At 55.9% G+C, this 13,948-nt stretch overlaps 1 protein-coding gene across 4 annotated transcripts; it reads left to right on the plus strand.

Annotated features, from left to right (window-relative positions):
- Positions 1–4,198: 4,198 nt before the first annotated feature.
- On the plus strand, positions 4,199–13,713 carry TAF1C (TATA-box binding protein associated factor, RNA polymerase I subunit C). 4 transcript variants are annotated; one of them, XM_029209081.1, is made up of 14 exons: positions 4,199–4,336; positions 6,583–6,786; positions 7,925–8,006; positions 8,188–8,285; positions 8,361–8,450; positions 8,546–8,619; positions 9,227–9,465; positions 9,562–9,880; positions 9,967–10,038; positions 10,204–10,339; positions 10,491–10,634; positions 11,134–11,308; positions 11,395–11,532; positions 11,610–13,713. In XM_029209081.1, the coding sequence occupies exons 2-14, from the start codon at positions 6,649–6,651 to the stop codon at positions 12,470–12,472; spliced, it is 2,568 nt and encodes an 855-aa protein (XP_029064914.1). In that variant the 5' UTR covers positions 4,199–4,336; positions 6,583–6,648; the 3' UTR covers positions 12,473–13,713. The 4 variants fall into 4 exon arrangements, with proteins under 4 accessions (XP_029064914.1, XP_029064905.1, XP_029064924.1 ...); XM_029209072.1 differs by having other exon boundaries at positions 6,648–6,786; XM_029209091.1 differs by lacking the exon at positions 4,199–4,336 and having other exon boundaries at positions 5,711–6,786; positions 9,562–9,678; positions 9,763–9,880; positions 11,610–13,711.
- Positions 13,714–13,948: the final 235 nt, after the last annotated feature.

Here is a 13,948-nt window from a genome sequence, read left to right on the forward strand (position 1 = left end):
TAAAAACTGTTCACCATAGGCCTTCCTGAAACCAACTGTAAATGCTCCATGGGTGCTCTAGCTAAAATTACTCATTTGGTACCCTGTCCACCCATCCAGCTCCCGATTTTTTTTTTTTTTCCAGAAGGGATTTTGGGTTGGTTCCTAAAAATATCGCAAGACAACAATTCTTTAAGATGAGGGACTAGGGATGAAGGAGATAAAACAAAAATAAAATGAAGTTAGGGATGAAGACAATTTACATATGGCCTGCTACGATGCAACACAGTTGCTTGAAGGGGTTGGAAATTTTAACAGTCTTGGAGCCAGTGAATGGGAAAACGTGACCAATGATTCAGTTTACAGCCTGTAAGCTTTGTCACTGTTGCTTCGGCTGCTGACTGCTACCTTTGGGCCTGAGAACACTAGCCAGGATTGGGGCAGTGTGGATACAGAGGCATAGGAGGAGCAGTTGGTAGAACCAGTAACATTTGACTCGGGAAGAGCAGCTGCGGGGAGCGGCATAGATGCAAACTCCCAAACGTTTCAAGGATTGACATCAGGAATTATGGTTTTTCTTTCGTGTGTAGCCCAGAGAGCAGAATTATACCTAGTAGAGGAACAGCATAGCAGGTGTTCAGTAGTGGAATGAGGGCTACACAAATCCACAAAGACTTCACCAGAGTCACCAAACCCAGAAACGTCACCAGCAGGAAACTGCACAAACAAATGGTGATATATTCAGACAATGGACTATTACTCAGTAATAATTTTTTTAAAAAATAAACAAGCTAAGTTTGTGCTTACAATCACATATGCGTGTTGAGTGAAAGAAGCCAGACTAAAAAGACTATCTTCCACATGATGCTATTTATATAAAGTTCTGGAGCTGGCAAAATTAATCTGTGGTGATGAGTCAGAATCGTGGTAACTTCTTCCAGGAGGTATTGACTGGCAAGAGGCACCAGGGAATTTTCTGCAGTGATGGAAATGTTCTCTGTCTTGATCTGGGTGGTGGTTATGTGGGTTTATATGTATGTAAGAACTTGATGAGTGTACACTTAAGACTTGTACACTTTACTGCATGTTGAGTATATATCAGTAACAGGAGGAAACCTAACAGCTTGTTTATAGAAAGGGAAGAAGGAAGGAGGAAATGGAATTGGCCTCCCCGAGCAGAAGCTGGATGCGTGATGTGAATAGTGATGTGGTAAGCAAAATAATGGTACCCCCAAGATGTCCACATCATGATCGCCTCAGCCTATGACTCTGTTACATCATATGGCAAGGGGAAATTACGATTGCACATGGAATTAAGGCTTCTAATCAGCTAAGTTTAAGAGAGGGAGATTAGCTGGGTGGGCCCAATGTAATCACAAGGGTCCTTAAACCAGAAAGAGACCAAAGAGTCAAAATCAGAGAAATGGCCTGTGAGAAAGATTCAACTGGTCATTGCTGCCTTTGAAGATGGAAGGGGGCCGTGAGCCCAGGTGTGTAGGCAGCTTTCAGAGCTGAAAAAGGCGGAAAAAAAAAAAAAGAGAAGTCTCCCCACAGCCTTCGGAAAGGAACACGGCCCTACTGACACCCTGATTTTAGCCCAGCGAGACCCATTTCAGGCTTCTGACCTCCAGAACTGTATGATGTTTTGTTGTCTAAAGCCACTAAGTTTGTGGTAATTTGTTACAACAGCAATAGGAAACTAGTATAAAAGGCCTTCAATATTTTTGGCATACATACCCCTAAAATAGTTTTGAAAGACTATGTATCCCCCAATTATTTAGTCACACGGAGTTACGAAAGGTGCAATTTCTAGTTTATTATATATTGTAATTATCTTTCCAATATGTTTTCACCAAAACCACGGAGATGGAGACTTAGCTTATTCCATTTAGGAAAAACACCCTTCAAATGATTTAATCGTCAAAGCTTACTCTCATAGACAAATCACTCAACTAAAATGGAATTACTTCTCATCAGAAATAGTCTGACTTAGCCTTTTCAATTGAAGTAAATGTGTTGATACTTTCTCAGAAGAGCCATCTCATTCATGCCCTCTTCCGTTGATTCAAATATGCATGAAGCATCTTCTAGCTGTTTGGGATATGTCAGGGACCAACACAGACAGAAGAATCCCTGCCCTCGTAGAGGGACTTCTGGATTCTATTTCTAAGGTAGCTGAGAAGGCTGACCTAGAGGTTGAAGTCTCAGTAATATCAAGTGTCACAGCCAGCAGTTTTCTTCCTTTTTCCTTTTCTTTTTAAAAAAGATTCTTTACTGAAGTACACGCAGAAAAGTGCACGGATCATTCAATGAATTTTCACACACGGCACAGAGCCATGTAACCAGGACTCAGACGAACGAACATAACACTGTGAGCCCCTGGGACTTCCCCGGCGGTCCAGTTGTGAAGACTCTGCTTCCACTACAGGGGTCATGGGTTCAATCCCTGGTTGGGGAACTGAGATCCTGCATGCTGCAGCCAAAAATAATAATAACAATAATAAAAATAATAAAGAATTGAAAAAATATAATATATAAACAGAACCTCTCCTGAACCCTTCCATCACTACTTCTTACTGAGCCTGCTTTTCTTAGTCTTATGTGAACTTTCTCCTTCAGGGACTCTGCTTTTTGGAATAGCCCCCTTGTTCTGCACTCATCTCAGGCAACACTCCACAGAGGAGAAAAAAGCTCGAAGCTTCCGAAGCCAAGCACCTCCCAGATAAAATCTATATAGATGGAAGCCAAGAATTTGGAAATTGACTCTTGAAAGTAATGGTTCTCAAAGTGTAGTGCCCGGACCAGCAGCATCAGCATCACTGGAAACTCATTACAAATGCAAATTTTGGGGGGGAAGGGGAGGGTGGGACGAATTGGGAGATTAGGTTTGACATAAATACACTACCATGTGTAAAACAGATAGCTAGTGGGAACCTGCTGTATAGCACAGGGAGTGCAGGTCGGTGCTCTGTGACGACTTAGATGGGTGGGGTGGGGGTGGGGGTGGGAGGGAGGTCCAAGAGGGAGAGGATATAGGTACACATACAGCTGATTCACTTCATTGTACAGAAGAAACTAACACAACATTGTAAAGCAATTTTACTCCAATTAAAAAAAAATGGAATTAAATTTAAAATAAGTAATATGTGGAATTCTTAAAAATAAAAAAGAAGTAGCATAAAGTTTGTAAGGAGAAAGTTTTTTTCTGGGACTAAATTCTAAGAGGAATTCATTTAAATGAAAAAAAAGTTGAATAAAAAAAAAAAAGAAATGCAAATTCCTGGATCACATCCCAGACCTACTGAACCAGAAAACGCTGAGGGAGTGGCTCAGCAAATGGTTATAACAAGCCCTCCAGGGGATTCTGATGCATGCTCAGGTCTGAAAACTACTGGGCTGGATAAGGGTAATATTTATGATCGCACAGTAGCTCTTAAAGCTTGGCCCCCAGACAAGCAGTATCAGCGTCACCTGGGAACTCAGGAATACAAATTATCAGGCCCCACCCCGGGCTCACTGAATCAGAAACTCTGTTGATTGTTTGTTTGTTTTTTGCGGTAAGCGGGCCCCTCACTGTTGCGGCCTCTCCCGTTGCGGAGCACAGGCTCCGGACGCGCCGGCTCAGCGGCCATGGCTCACGGGCCCAGCCGCTCCGCGGCATAGGGAGATTTTCTCGGACCGGGACACGAACCCGTGTCCCCTGCATCGGCAGGCGGACTCTCAACCACTGCGCCGCCAGGGAAGCCCAGAAACTCTGTTTTAACACACCCTGCAGTTGATGCTGATGCATGCTAGAATCTGGGAACCAGTGCCTAAAGCTGTATTTGCCTGACTACTGGGAAAGCCTCATGCATTCCCAGCAGTACCTGTACTCCTATTTGGAAAGCCTGCTTCACAGGATATAAAGACAGTCAGTAGGATTCCTACTGACTAATAAAGTGCCTGGCTTATAGTAGGTGCTCAGTGTTTGTTGAGTGAATTAATGCAACAGTTCTGTAAAGTAGGAAGTTAGTTAAGCAGAGGTGAGGTTCGCACGCCCGTCAACCTGGACTTCACTATTGGGATTTGAAGGCGTTTGATTTCTACGGCCCACAGCGCCGCCTGCACTCGCATTCCCCCTCCGCCCGGGAGGTGGCGCGCTGGAGCGCCCGTGAGGCCAGGCTGGGAGGCGGGACTTCCTGCCTTTCAGGGAGCACTTCCGGCCCAGCTCAAGCGACGGCGAAACGCCGTTGTGGGGCGGTCCTGTCGAGGGCGCCGGAGCGAGGGTTGCACTCTCGGGCTCCCTCGTGGCTCGAGGGTCAGGCGAGCGTCACGCGGAGGTTCGTTTCCCAGACGAGAACGGAACGGCCGGGGCCACGTAAGTACGCGCGCCGCCCGGACGGGACGGAGAGGCAGGTCGCTCTGCTCAAGTCCACGGGCGCCAAGCTTTGTGGCTTTGGGACAAGTCGCCCAGGGTTTACAAAGTGGGGTATTAGCAGCCGCTGGCTCATGGAGTGGGGAACATCCCACCGATGTAAAGCGTGGTAGCAACAGCTGTCTGGCGCACGGCGCTTGATGCGAGACCTCTGTTGTTGTTGGGTAGAAATTCTGGGGCCTGGAGGTGGAGTGGGAAGAGGTGGATAGGGAGGGAGTGGGCGAGTAGATGTCTGAGGGGAAGAGCCGCCCGGATCCCCTCTCCCATCCCATTGCAGGCGCACTTTTTGTCGTGCCCGGCCTGGCATGAATGCAGACCCGACTGACTCTGCTGCCTTGGCGGTCTAAAGGGGCCGAGAGAGCCCAGGGCGAGGGCGGGAAGTCGAGGCTGTCTTGTCTCGGGGCTTCTCTGAGGTCGTGGGCTCCACCAGCGCCTTCAGCCTGCCTGCGTTTGTTTGAGGCTGTTTGGTTCCTTTTTCCTCTCCTTCATTCATTCCTGGATTTGTTCCTTCAGTTTTTGGTTTTTTTTGTTTTTTAAAAAAAGTTTTAGGGCTTCCCTGGTGGCGCAGTGGTTAAGAATCCGCCTGCCAATGCACGGGACACAGGTTCAAGTCCTGGTCCGGGAAGATCCCACGTGCCGTGGAACAAGTAAGTCAGTGCTCCACAACTACTGAGCCTGCGCTCTAGAGCCCGCGAGCCACAACTACTGAAGCCCGCGTGCCTAGAACCCGTGCTCTGCAACAAGAGAAGCCACTGCAATGAGAAGCCCGCGCACCGCCACAAAGAGTAGCCCCCACTCGCCACAACTAGAGAAAGCCCGCACGCAGCAACGAAGACCCAATGCAGCCAAAAATAAATAAAATTAAAAAAAAAGAACAATGAGTAGCATTTGTTTAAAAATTTTTTTAAATATTTATTTAAATTTTAATTTAAATTTTTTCATTTTAAATTTATTTAATTTTTGGCTGCGTTGGGTCTTCGTTGCTGTGCATGGGTTTTTCTCTAGTTGTGGCGAGCGGGGGCTGCTCTTCGTTGCAGTGCGTGGGCTTCTCATTGCGGTGGCTTCTCTGTTGCGGAGCACGGGCTCTAGGCGTGCGGGTTTCAGTACTTGTGGTGCACGGGCTTCAGTAGTTGTGGCTCACGGGCTCTAGAGCACGGGCTCAGTAGTTGTGGCCCACGGGCTTAGGTGCTCCATGGCATGTGGGATCTTCCCGGACCAGGGCTCGAATGTGTGTCCCCTGCATTGGCAGGCGGACCCTTAACCACTGCGCCACCAGGGAAGCCCTGTTCCTTCAGTTTTTATGTACTGATTGTTGCCATGTAGTAAGTACCAAGGCACTGGGGATAAAGGCTCTTCCCCATGGGGACTCTTGGAGCAGTTTGGAATTAAACGGCTTTACCTTTAAATATCTAATCCCACATTGCAATGCGTGCTCTGGAGAAGGGATGCAGGGTGTTGTGGGATAGTATTGGGAGAACTGGGAGAGGCTTCCTGACTGAAAATCTGAAGGATGAGGAGGATTTTGTAGGTGGGTAGGAAGGGCAATGGTGTTCCTTTGAAGCGGAGAGATAGTGTGGAAGGGTCCTGCAGTGAAAAGACGCATTCCCGCCACTGTCCTCTCCTGCTGTGGAAGAGAATGGCCGCAACAGCCAGATGCCAGGAACTCAGAAATGAATCAGATACAGTTCCTGCCCCTGGAGAGCAGTCTCGAAGAAGAAATAAGGCTGTACCTATAAACCACAATTAGAATGAGGCTGACACATGCCCTAAGAAACACACATTCATTCAGTGGGGTGTGTAGTCTGTGAACGTGTAATTATAATTAATACATAAGAGCATGCTAGAAGCGGACCCCTCGCCACCTGTCTGACTTCGGCCTGTCACTCACCTCCTAGTTCGGTCCATGGCTGCCCAGTTGTTTCTCACACACTTCCTGCCCCAGAACTTCTGCACTTGCTGTACCCTCTTCCCAGCGGCCTTGTCATTAGCTCAGGGTACGCCGAGCGCCACCTTCTTACGATGCTAAGACCACACCCCTCGGCCACCGCCATCCCCTCCCTCCTGGCTGGTTGGTTGGTTTTAACGTAGCACTTATTACTATCAGGCGTTAGGCGACATAGTCATTTGTTCTTTGTTATCTGCTTCCCCAGAGAAATTGTACTCCTCTTAGGGTGCTCTTCGCCCTCCAGGAACCCTGGAAGTGGCTGTCAGGTTCAGGTCTCTGAGGAAGGCCAGGGTGGTTCCTGTTTTCCAGGATGGACTTCCCCAGCTCCCTCCCGCCCTCGTTGTTTACGACTGGCCCCCTTGGTCTGAGCGATGTCCCTGACGTGTCCTTCATGTGCAGCTGGAGAGATGCGCTGACCCTGCCGGAGTCCCTGCCCCAAGGTTCTGAGGTGAGGTTGGCAGGGAGAGCCTTGGTGGCTGCAGGGTGGGTGCCGTCCCTTGGCCCCCCTATCCTAGCATTCACACCAGTTGGCAGGAGTACAGAGTCAGGTGGCATTGGCACAAATCTGCTAAGACACAGGCTGAGCCAGAATCCCCTCCTTTGGGGACCTGGGATGCCCTGCCATCCGCAGAGGGTTTACTGAGCGGGAGCTGTTGGCCCCCATCTTTTCTTTCTCTATTTGTTCAACAGATACTCACTGAACAGCCCCTACTATGTGCCAGGTGCCTTAGCAGGCCCTGGGAATCCAGAGTGAGTAAGTCAGATGCGCTCCCAGCCCCGTGGAACAGAGTTAGGTTGAGTGAGAATAGACAAGTGAATAGACCAAAGGATAAAATCATTACAAAGTGAGAACAGCTCTGAGCGAAACCAGAAGGATGCCGAAACCGTACAGTAGGGGTGAGGTGGGGAGGGGAGGGGAGATCTGGGACACGAAGGACGCCAGCTCTTTCCCCGGAAGCCTAAGCCATCTGGCTGCCACTTGGAGACAGGCTGGTTAAGGATTACGCCCGGTAGAGGCAAGTGGGCGAGGAATTTAAGAGACGCTGGCATTGGGCAGGAGGGGCTCCCTTGACAAGGAAGGGCTTACGTCAGATCCGCCCCTGCGGGAGCCTTGCTCGCCTGCCTGCTGCTCTTCCGTCCCCAGGTGTGGAGCTGAGCTGTCTCAGGCCAGCCCCGCAGTGGGATGGAGCAGCCTGTGGGCGTCCCAAGTAAGTGACCACAAGGTCTCCTGAGTGTAAGTGAGACTCAAAGGCCAGGGGCGCCTGCGAGAGCCTGTGCAGCCTGGAGGTGGAGAGCACAGACTGAAGTCAGACTGCCTGGGTTCAAATCCCAGGCCTTCTCTTTAGTGGCTGCTGCCTGGGACAGGGGACGGCCTCGCTGTGCCTCCATTTTCTTCATCATTAAAGTGACGATGGGGCTTTCCTGGTGGCGCAGTGGTTGAGAGTCCGCCTGCCGATGCAGGGGAGTACCAGTTTGGCCGGTGCCTTGGGAGGATTAAATGAGTTAATAAAAGACAAGAGTGGGTGACGGCGCCTGGCCCGGCGCACACTCACTGTTCTGTTGTGGCCGCGGTTGTGTTTCCTCAGAACACGGCGCCGCACGTGGCCAAGGGCCTGCTCTGGGAGCCGGACACCCCTGGGCCGCTGCCCTTGCTGCCTCCTGGTCCCGGTAAGGATCTCGGCCTTGGGGCCCCCTCCCAAGCTGCTCCCCGCTGCCCCTCTCCCCCAGCTCCCGCGCGAGGCCTTTCCTCTCCCTGCTAATTCTGCCCTACAGGGCCCTTGGCACCTCCAGGCTCCTAGGGCACCCGGTTCCATTTCCGGGCCCTTCCGCAGCCTTACTCTCCCCTCAGATCCCTGGGACCCCGGTGTGACTGCCCAGGATCTGCTTTTCCGGGGAGGTTACCAGTTCCGTAGACAGCCCCAAGCCGTGCTGGACGTTAGTGAGCAGGTAAGCGGCCCCACGGCGGACAGTGCCACGCAGCCGGGGCTGTGCCTAGTGACCTGGCCTCCTTTCCTCCTGCAGCTCAGCCGGTTCTTGTGGGACCATGGGGACATAGCCTTTGCACCCCTGGGGAAGCTGATGCTGGAGAATTTCAAACTGGAGGGAGCACGGGTGAGTAACCCCTGGCCAGCCAGGAGAGGGGGCTCCCCACTTCCCGTCGGGGTAAGCCCTAGGGCATGTGAGCTTGACGAGGCCTTTCCACACAGAGCCGCTCTAAGAAGAAGACAGTGGTCAGCGTGAAGAGGCTACTCCAGGACCTCGGTGGACACCAGCCCTGGGGGCAAGTGGCTAGTGAGAAAGGATGGGATGGGTGTGCCTAGCTGGTGGTGGGGCTATGGAGGGAACCAGGGCCTGGATGCTGGTTTCCATCAAATTGCTTCCACACCCCCCGTGCAGTCATGAGCCACGCTGCCCCATACAGAACTCCCAGCTGCACTAGCCACGTAAGGGAAAAAAGAATGGAAGTTCATGCACTACAGGCGTGGCTGCATCCAGGTGTTCAAATGTTAATAGGGCTCTACCTCTTTATTTTCTCACCCTCTTGCCTCTGCTTGGCTTAATTCCTAGACAGACTGTTTGCAAGTGGCAGCAGGATGGTTTATGATTCCAGGGAAAGGGCTAGTGTCCTTCCTGAGGCACCAGCAGAAGTCCCGGGAACGGTGTGGTCGGCTTGCCTTGGCTTGGGTGTCATGCCCGCCGTGAGCCGATCCCTGTGGCCGGGCCTGGATCTTGTGACTGCGGCACAGGAATCGGGTGGGCTGGTTTCCCAGAGGAAGAAGAAGTTCTAGGGTGACCGAGAATGCGTCTGCTACACCTGGCCTCCCTCGGGAGGTACCCCACCCTCTTCCCCATCACCCACAGCCTGACCCTCCTCCTCTCGCCCCCAGCTGTCCCTGGGCTTACCTCAGCCACCGCCAGCGCCGGTTCTCCATCCTTGGGGGCCCGATCCTCAGCACGTCGGTGGCGAGCCTCCTGGGGGAGCTGCTGCATGAGGAGCTGGCCCTGCGGTGGGAGCAGCTGCTCCTGGACGACGCCTTCACTGGGGGCGCGCTGGCCTGGGTGCCCGGCAGGACGCCCGGGGCTGGGCAGCTGGTCTATCCTGCAGGAGGCGCCCTGGACAGGCTGTGTATCCTCCCTCGCTGGGCATGCTCTAGGGACAGGTGGGAAGTTGGGAGCCTTGAGTGGCCATGACGCATGAACTTATCCTTAGCGAGATGCCCAGACTTCCAGAAGGTCAACCTGACCCCAGGCAGTGAACCCCGGGTTCTCGGAGGCCCTGGCCATATCCGGCTCCGGGGACCTGTCCGGCAGGTGGTGACCCGTACCGTGCAGGGAGAAGGTAAGGCCCATAGACACCTCCCCCGTCCACTCACTGACCTGTTGCCTGACTCTGACCCTGACCCTGACCCTCTCCATCCCTCAGCTCTGCTGGCTGTCCGCTCTGACTACCACTGTGCCCTGTGGAAGGTCAGTAAGCAGGGGCAGCCGGCCCCTCTCCAGGTGTTGCAGGTCGAGAAGGGGGCCACAGGGATCAGCCTCAGGTGAGGGGCTCACTGAGGCTGGTCTCCGTGGAGATGGGCGTGGGAGAAGGGGGTGTCCCAGCATTCATCACGTGTGTGCCCTGTAGCCCTCACCTGCCTGGAGAGCTGGCCATCTGCAGCCGTTCCGGAGCCATCTGTCTGTGGACTCCCCAGGACGGGTAACGCCCCTTCCCCATAAAAACCCTCCACCCCAACCAACGGCTCCCGCAGAACCCGGCCCATGTCCTGGACACCAGGCCAGGTCACCCCAGCCTCCCCCCATCAGCCGGTCTCCCCACCATGGCTGGCCTGTCTCCCCACCATGGCTGGCCTGTCTCCCCAAGGCTGCAGCAAATCTACAAGGACCCCGAGACCCTTGTGTTCCGGGACCCCTCTCCCTGGCGTTGGGCAGACTTCACCGCCCACCCTCGAGTGCTGACTGTGGGTGACCGCACCGGAGTGAAGATGGTGGACACTCAGGTGAGGGGACAGAGCAGGTCCTTGGTGGGGGGGGGGGCCTTCCCCCGAGAGGTCGTGATGAGCTGCAGGGCCAGCGAGCCCCGGGCCAGCTGCAGCAGGTGGCACCACAGATGGCGGACCGTGGGCTGGCTGACCTGGCCGTGTCCCCCAGGGCCCGCAGGGCTGTGGTCTGCTGCTTTTTCGTGGAGGGGCAGAAGCGTCATGCCAGAAAGGGGAAAGGGTCCTGCTCACCCAGTACCTGGGGGAGTGCGGCCCCGAGTGTCTGCACCCCACGCTCCACCTCATCTGCACCCAGGTGAGCGACACCTTCCCCTTCTCTCCGTCCTGCACTATCGCAGGCGGTCACTGGAGACGGTCCTGGACAGCTGCTGGGGAAGGAGGAAGGGCGTGGGCATGGGGGCAATGGCCAGAGCTGGACAGTCCCGCCGTGTCCGGAAGGGAAGAGGAGGTCTGGCTCCACCCCGTCCCCTCAGGACCCTGGGTGTTAGTGGGTGTGTCTCAGGCGGATGTGCCAGGGTCAGGTGAGGTTGGGGGAGGCTGGGTGAAAGCCTCTCTCGAGAGCCCTTCTCCCAGCAAGGCCATCAGGACAGGGGACGGTGCCACCTGCTCGGGGGTGCCTCCTGTGCGAGGCTGGGCAGCTGACGCTGCAGAGGTGGTCAGGGCTGGTCCTGGAGTGCTGAGACTTGGCCTGAGAGCCACATGGGGCCCCGGAGGGGGCCACCCGGGGGGACCTGTCCCGTCCCTCTCTCCCACTCCTCAGTCACGTCCCCTCTGTCTTCTTCCTGGGCCTCCAGTTCTCGCTCTACCTGGTGGATGAGCGCCTCCCCTTGGTGCCCCTGCTGAAGTGGAACCACGGCCTCCCCTCTGCGCCCCTGCTGGCCCGGCTGCTGCCCCCGCCCCGCACAGGCCTCCCGCGGCCGCTGCTCCTGGCAGGCCAGGGTGGGGAGCTGCAGCTGCTGCACATCGCAGGTGAGGGGCGGCGCAGGCGGGGGGCGGGCAGGAGGGCGGGCGGGGCCGGGCCTGGGCAGGGCCTCAGCTGTCTGTCTCTCCTCCAGGAGAGGGGGCCTCCACACCCCGGCTGGCAGGGCCCCCCCAGTCTCTCCCTTCCAGGAGCGACTCCCTCTCTGCCTTCGCCCCACTGGAGCCCAAGAGTCAGTGGCGGCTGCAGGAACGTCTGACAGCACCAGCCATAGGTGCGCTGGGGCAGGGGAGTGGGTTTGAGGAGCCGCACCCGCACCAGGCCGTAGGGTCACAGTCCTTCCACCTCCAGGTCTGGCCGCCGCCATCCCACCCTCCGCTAACACACCGGTGCTGTCGCTCTTCCAACTTTCGGCGGCTGGAGACGTCTTCCACCAGGGCCTCCACCTCCAGGCAGACCCCGGGCCTGACTCTCCTGCCCCCACGGCTTCCTGGACCCCCCAGGCCACTGCCTCCTGCAGCCGGTGGCTGAAGGCCCTGCTGGAGGTGCCCCCGGCTCCCCCCGTGTGGGCTGCACCCACCTTCTCCCACCGCCGCCTGCTGGGCTGCTTTGAGCCTCAGAAGGCAGAGAGCAAAGCGCCAGAAGGTCTCCGCACAGCCATGGCCAAAGGGCGTCTCCTGCAGCTGAGGGACCTGGGCTTGCTCCCCACGGAAGAGCGGGCCCCAGCCCCCGAGCCAGGCCCCGAGGACGAGCTCAGCGAGCGTTTGGAGGCAGCCTGGGAGGGCCAGGCGGCGGCCTGGTGGGAGAGGCGGCGGGGCAGCAGCCTGGGGTCCGGCAAACAGCCCAAGCGGCACAAGCGCCGGACTCAGCTGTCCAACACCTTCTCCTCGCTCAGCGGCCGCTTAGACCTCTCAGACGCCGCCAGCCCCCCTCCCAGCCCAGAGCGGACACTCCCTGCAGCCAGGCCTCAGCCTCCAGTGACCCCGCCCTCCCAGGAGTCCACCCAGGAGCTGTGGGCCCGGGCCGTCCCCTCGGAGCGGCAGCAGACCCTCCGGGACTACATGGCTGAGCTGCCGCTCCAGGGGGACGCCCCGGGGGGTGCCTCTGTGCCTTCCTCCCAGACCTCCAGTGTCCGGGCCACCCCCTCCCGGCAGCGGGCAGCCGTCCGCTCCGGCTCGCAGCCACACTGCAAGAAGCCCCGCATGGGCTTCTGAGGCCCGGGGAGGCTGCCCCCCACCTCCAGGGAGCCCTTTGTCCTGGATAAGCTGTGCCTTTTGTGGTTGAAATGGGAAACAAAGAGAACAGTCGCCAGGGTGCAGACCTTCCTGCTTTCCGAAGGCCTTCGTGACTGCGGGAGACATTCAGAAGCGATCTGAATCCACGTTGGAGGAAGAAGGACAACAAGGTAGTCGTTTCTCCTGCAGCTCGTGCTCCCAGGGGCACGTTGAGAAGTCGTGGGAGCCCCGTCCTGAAGGTCAGTGTCGCCGGGATCCCCTCCAGCCGACAGTGTTGTGCTGGAAAGCAGGGGCTCCAGGCGGCCGAGGGCTCCGCCACGCACGGGCCCCTGGGGACGTGGTGGGTGATGGTGAAGTGAGCTGCCCAGCCTGCCGGTGCTCCGCTGCTGGGTGTTGGCAGCTAGCTGCTCGTGGTTAGGTGTGTGTGTGTGAAGCGGTTTCTAGCACCATCTAACGTTTTATAGAGGGAGGCACTTTGGACCCACGTTTAGGGGTTGAATAAACTTGTCAGCTGAGCCTGGTTTTGAACGATCAAGTTTCTCAGGCCGGGCTGTGTCCCCTTACTTGGCTTTCGACATTCAGTGCGTCAGGTTCGCTTCCTTCGCAGCTCTGTGGCTCCGGTGAAGAGTCTTGCAGGGGACACACCCCCTGGGAATGACACAGGGCCCTGGGGCGGGACCTAGGTTTCTGATCACATGTGAAGAGAGGAATGGTTCTTGTCTCGGGTACCTGATGAAGTGAATCATGTGTGACTCACTGGACATGAAATAATCCAATAACATAGGGACTTGCGTGGGTGCTAAAATGTTTACAGTGCTCAAGGGAGACATTTACAGTTACATGGTTTATACTGCAAAGAATCGGGGGTTGTGTTAGGCTTTGAGAGCAGGGAGCACAGTGCCATCCATGTCCAGGGCCCTGCACGCCCGCAGTAACTGCAACTCTTTGAAGGGAAGGGGAGCCCAGCCAAGGGGGTGACCTGCCCCTGCTGGGGGGTCAGGCCAGGGCCTGTCCCTGTTAGTCCAAGAGCAGAGGGGCTGCCTTTGTGGCTCAGTCCCAGTCTTCTCTGGCCCTGGGCTCCGGGCGCTCCTCAGGCTCCACCTCAGACTGGGCTTCACCCTTTTCGGGGCTGTTTCCTAAAGAGCCAGGAAATGGGTAAGTCGGTATCCTTGGGAAGTGCGGCCAGCCCTCACCCCTTCCCGCGTGCAGGCCTCGGGGTGGCCACGCGAGCTGGTGTTCAGCAAGAAGCCTGGCTGCCATCCAGTGTGGATTACAGCGGGAGTCGTCTGTGTTCAACAGGCTCCCCGAGTTGGATACCCGGAGGGACAAAGCTGAACACAGAGCTACCCCCGGTGCGCTTGGGACCAGCAAGCACTAGCCAGCTTCCCCCAAAGTGCCTCTCCCTGGTCATGGGCACAGGCCCCAGCGCCAGGCCGGCGGGCACATCAGGGTGTG

The sequence above is a fragment of the Monodon monoceros genome, unplaced genomic scaffold (genome assembly GCF_005190385.1).
Source record: "Monodon monoceros isolate NGI ecotype Baffin Bay Population unplaced genomic scaffold, NGI_Narwhal_1 Super_Scaffold_10, whole genome shotgun sequence".
Taxonomy (NCBI): domain Eukaryota; kingdom Metazoa; phylum Chordata; class Mammalia; order Artiodactyla; family Monodontidae; genus Monodon; species Monodon monoceros.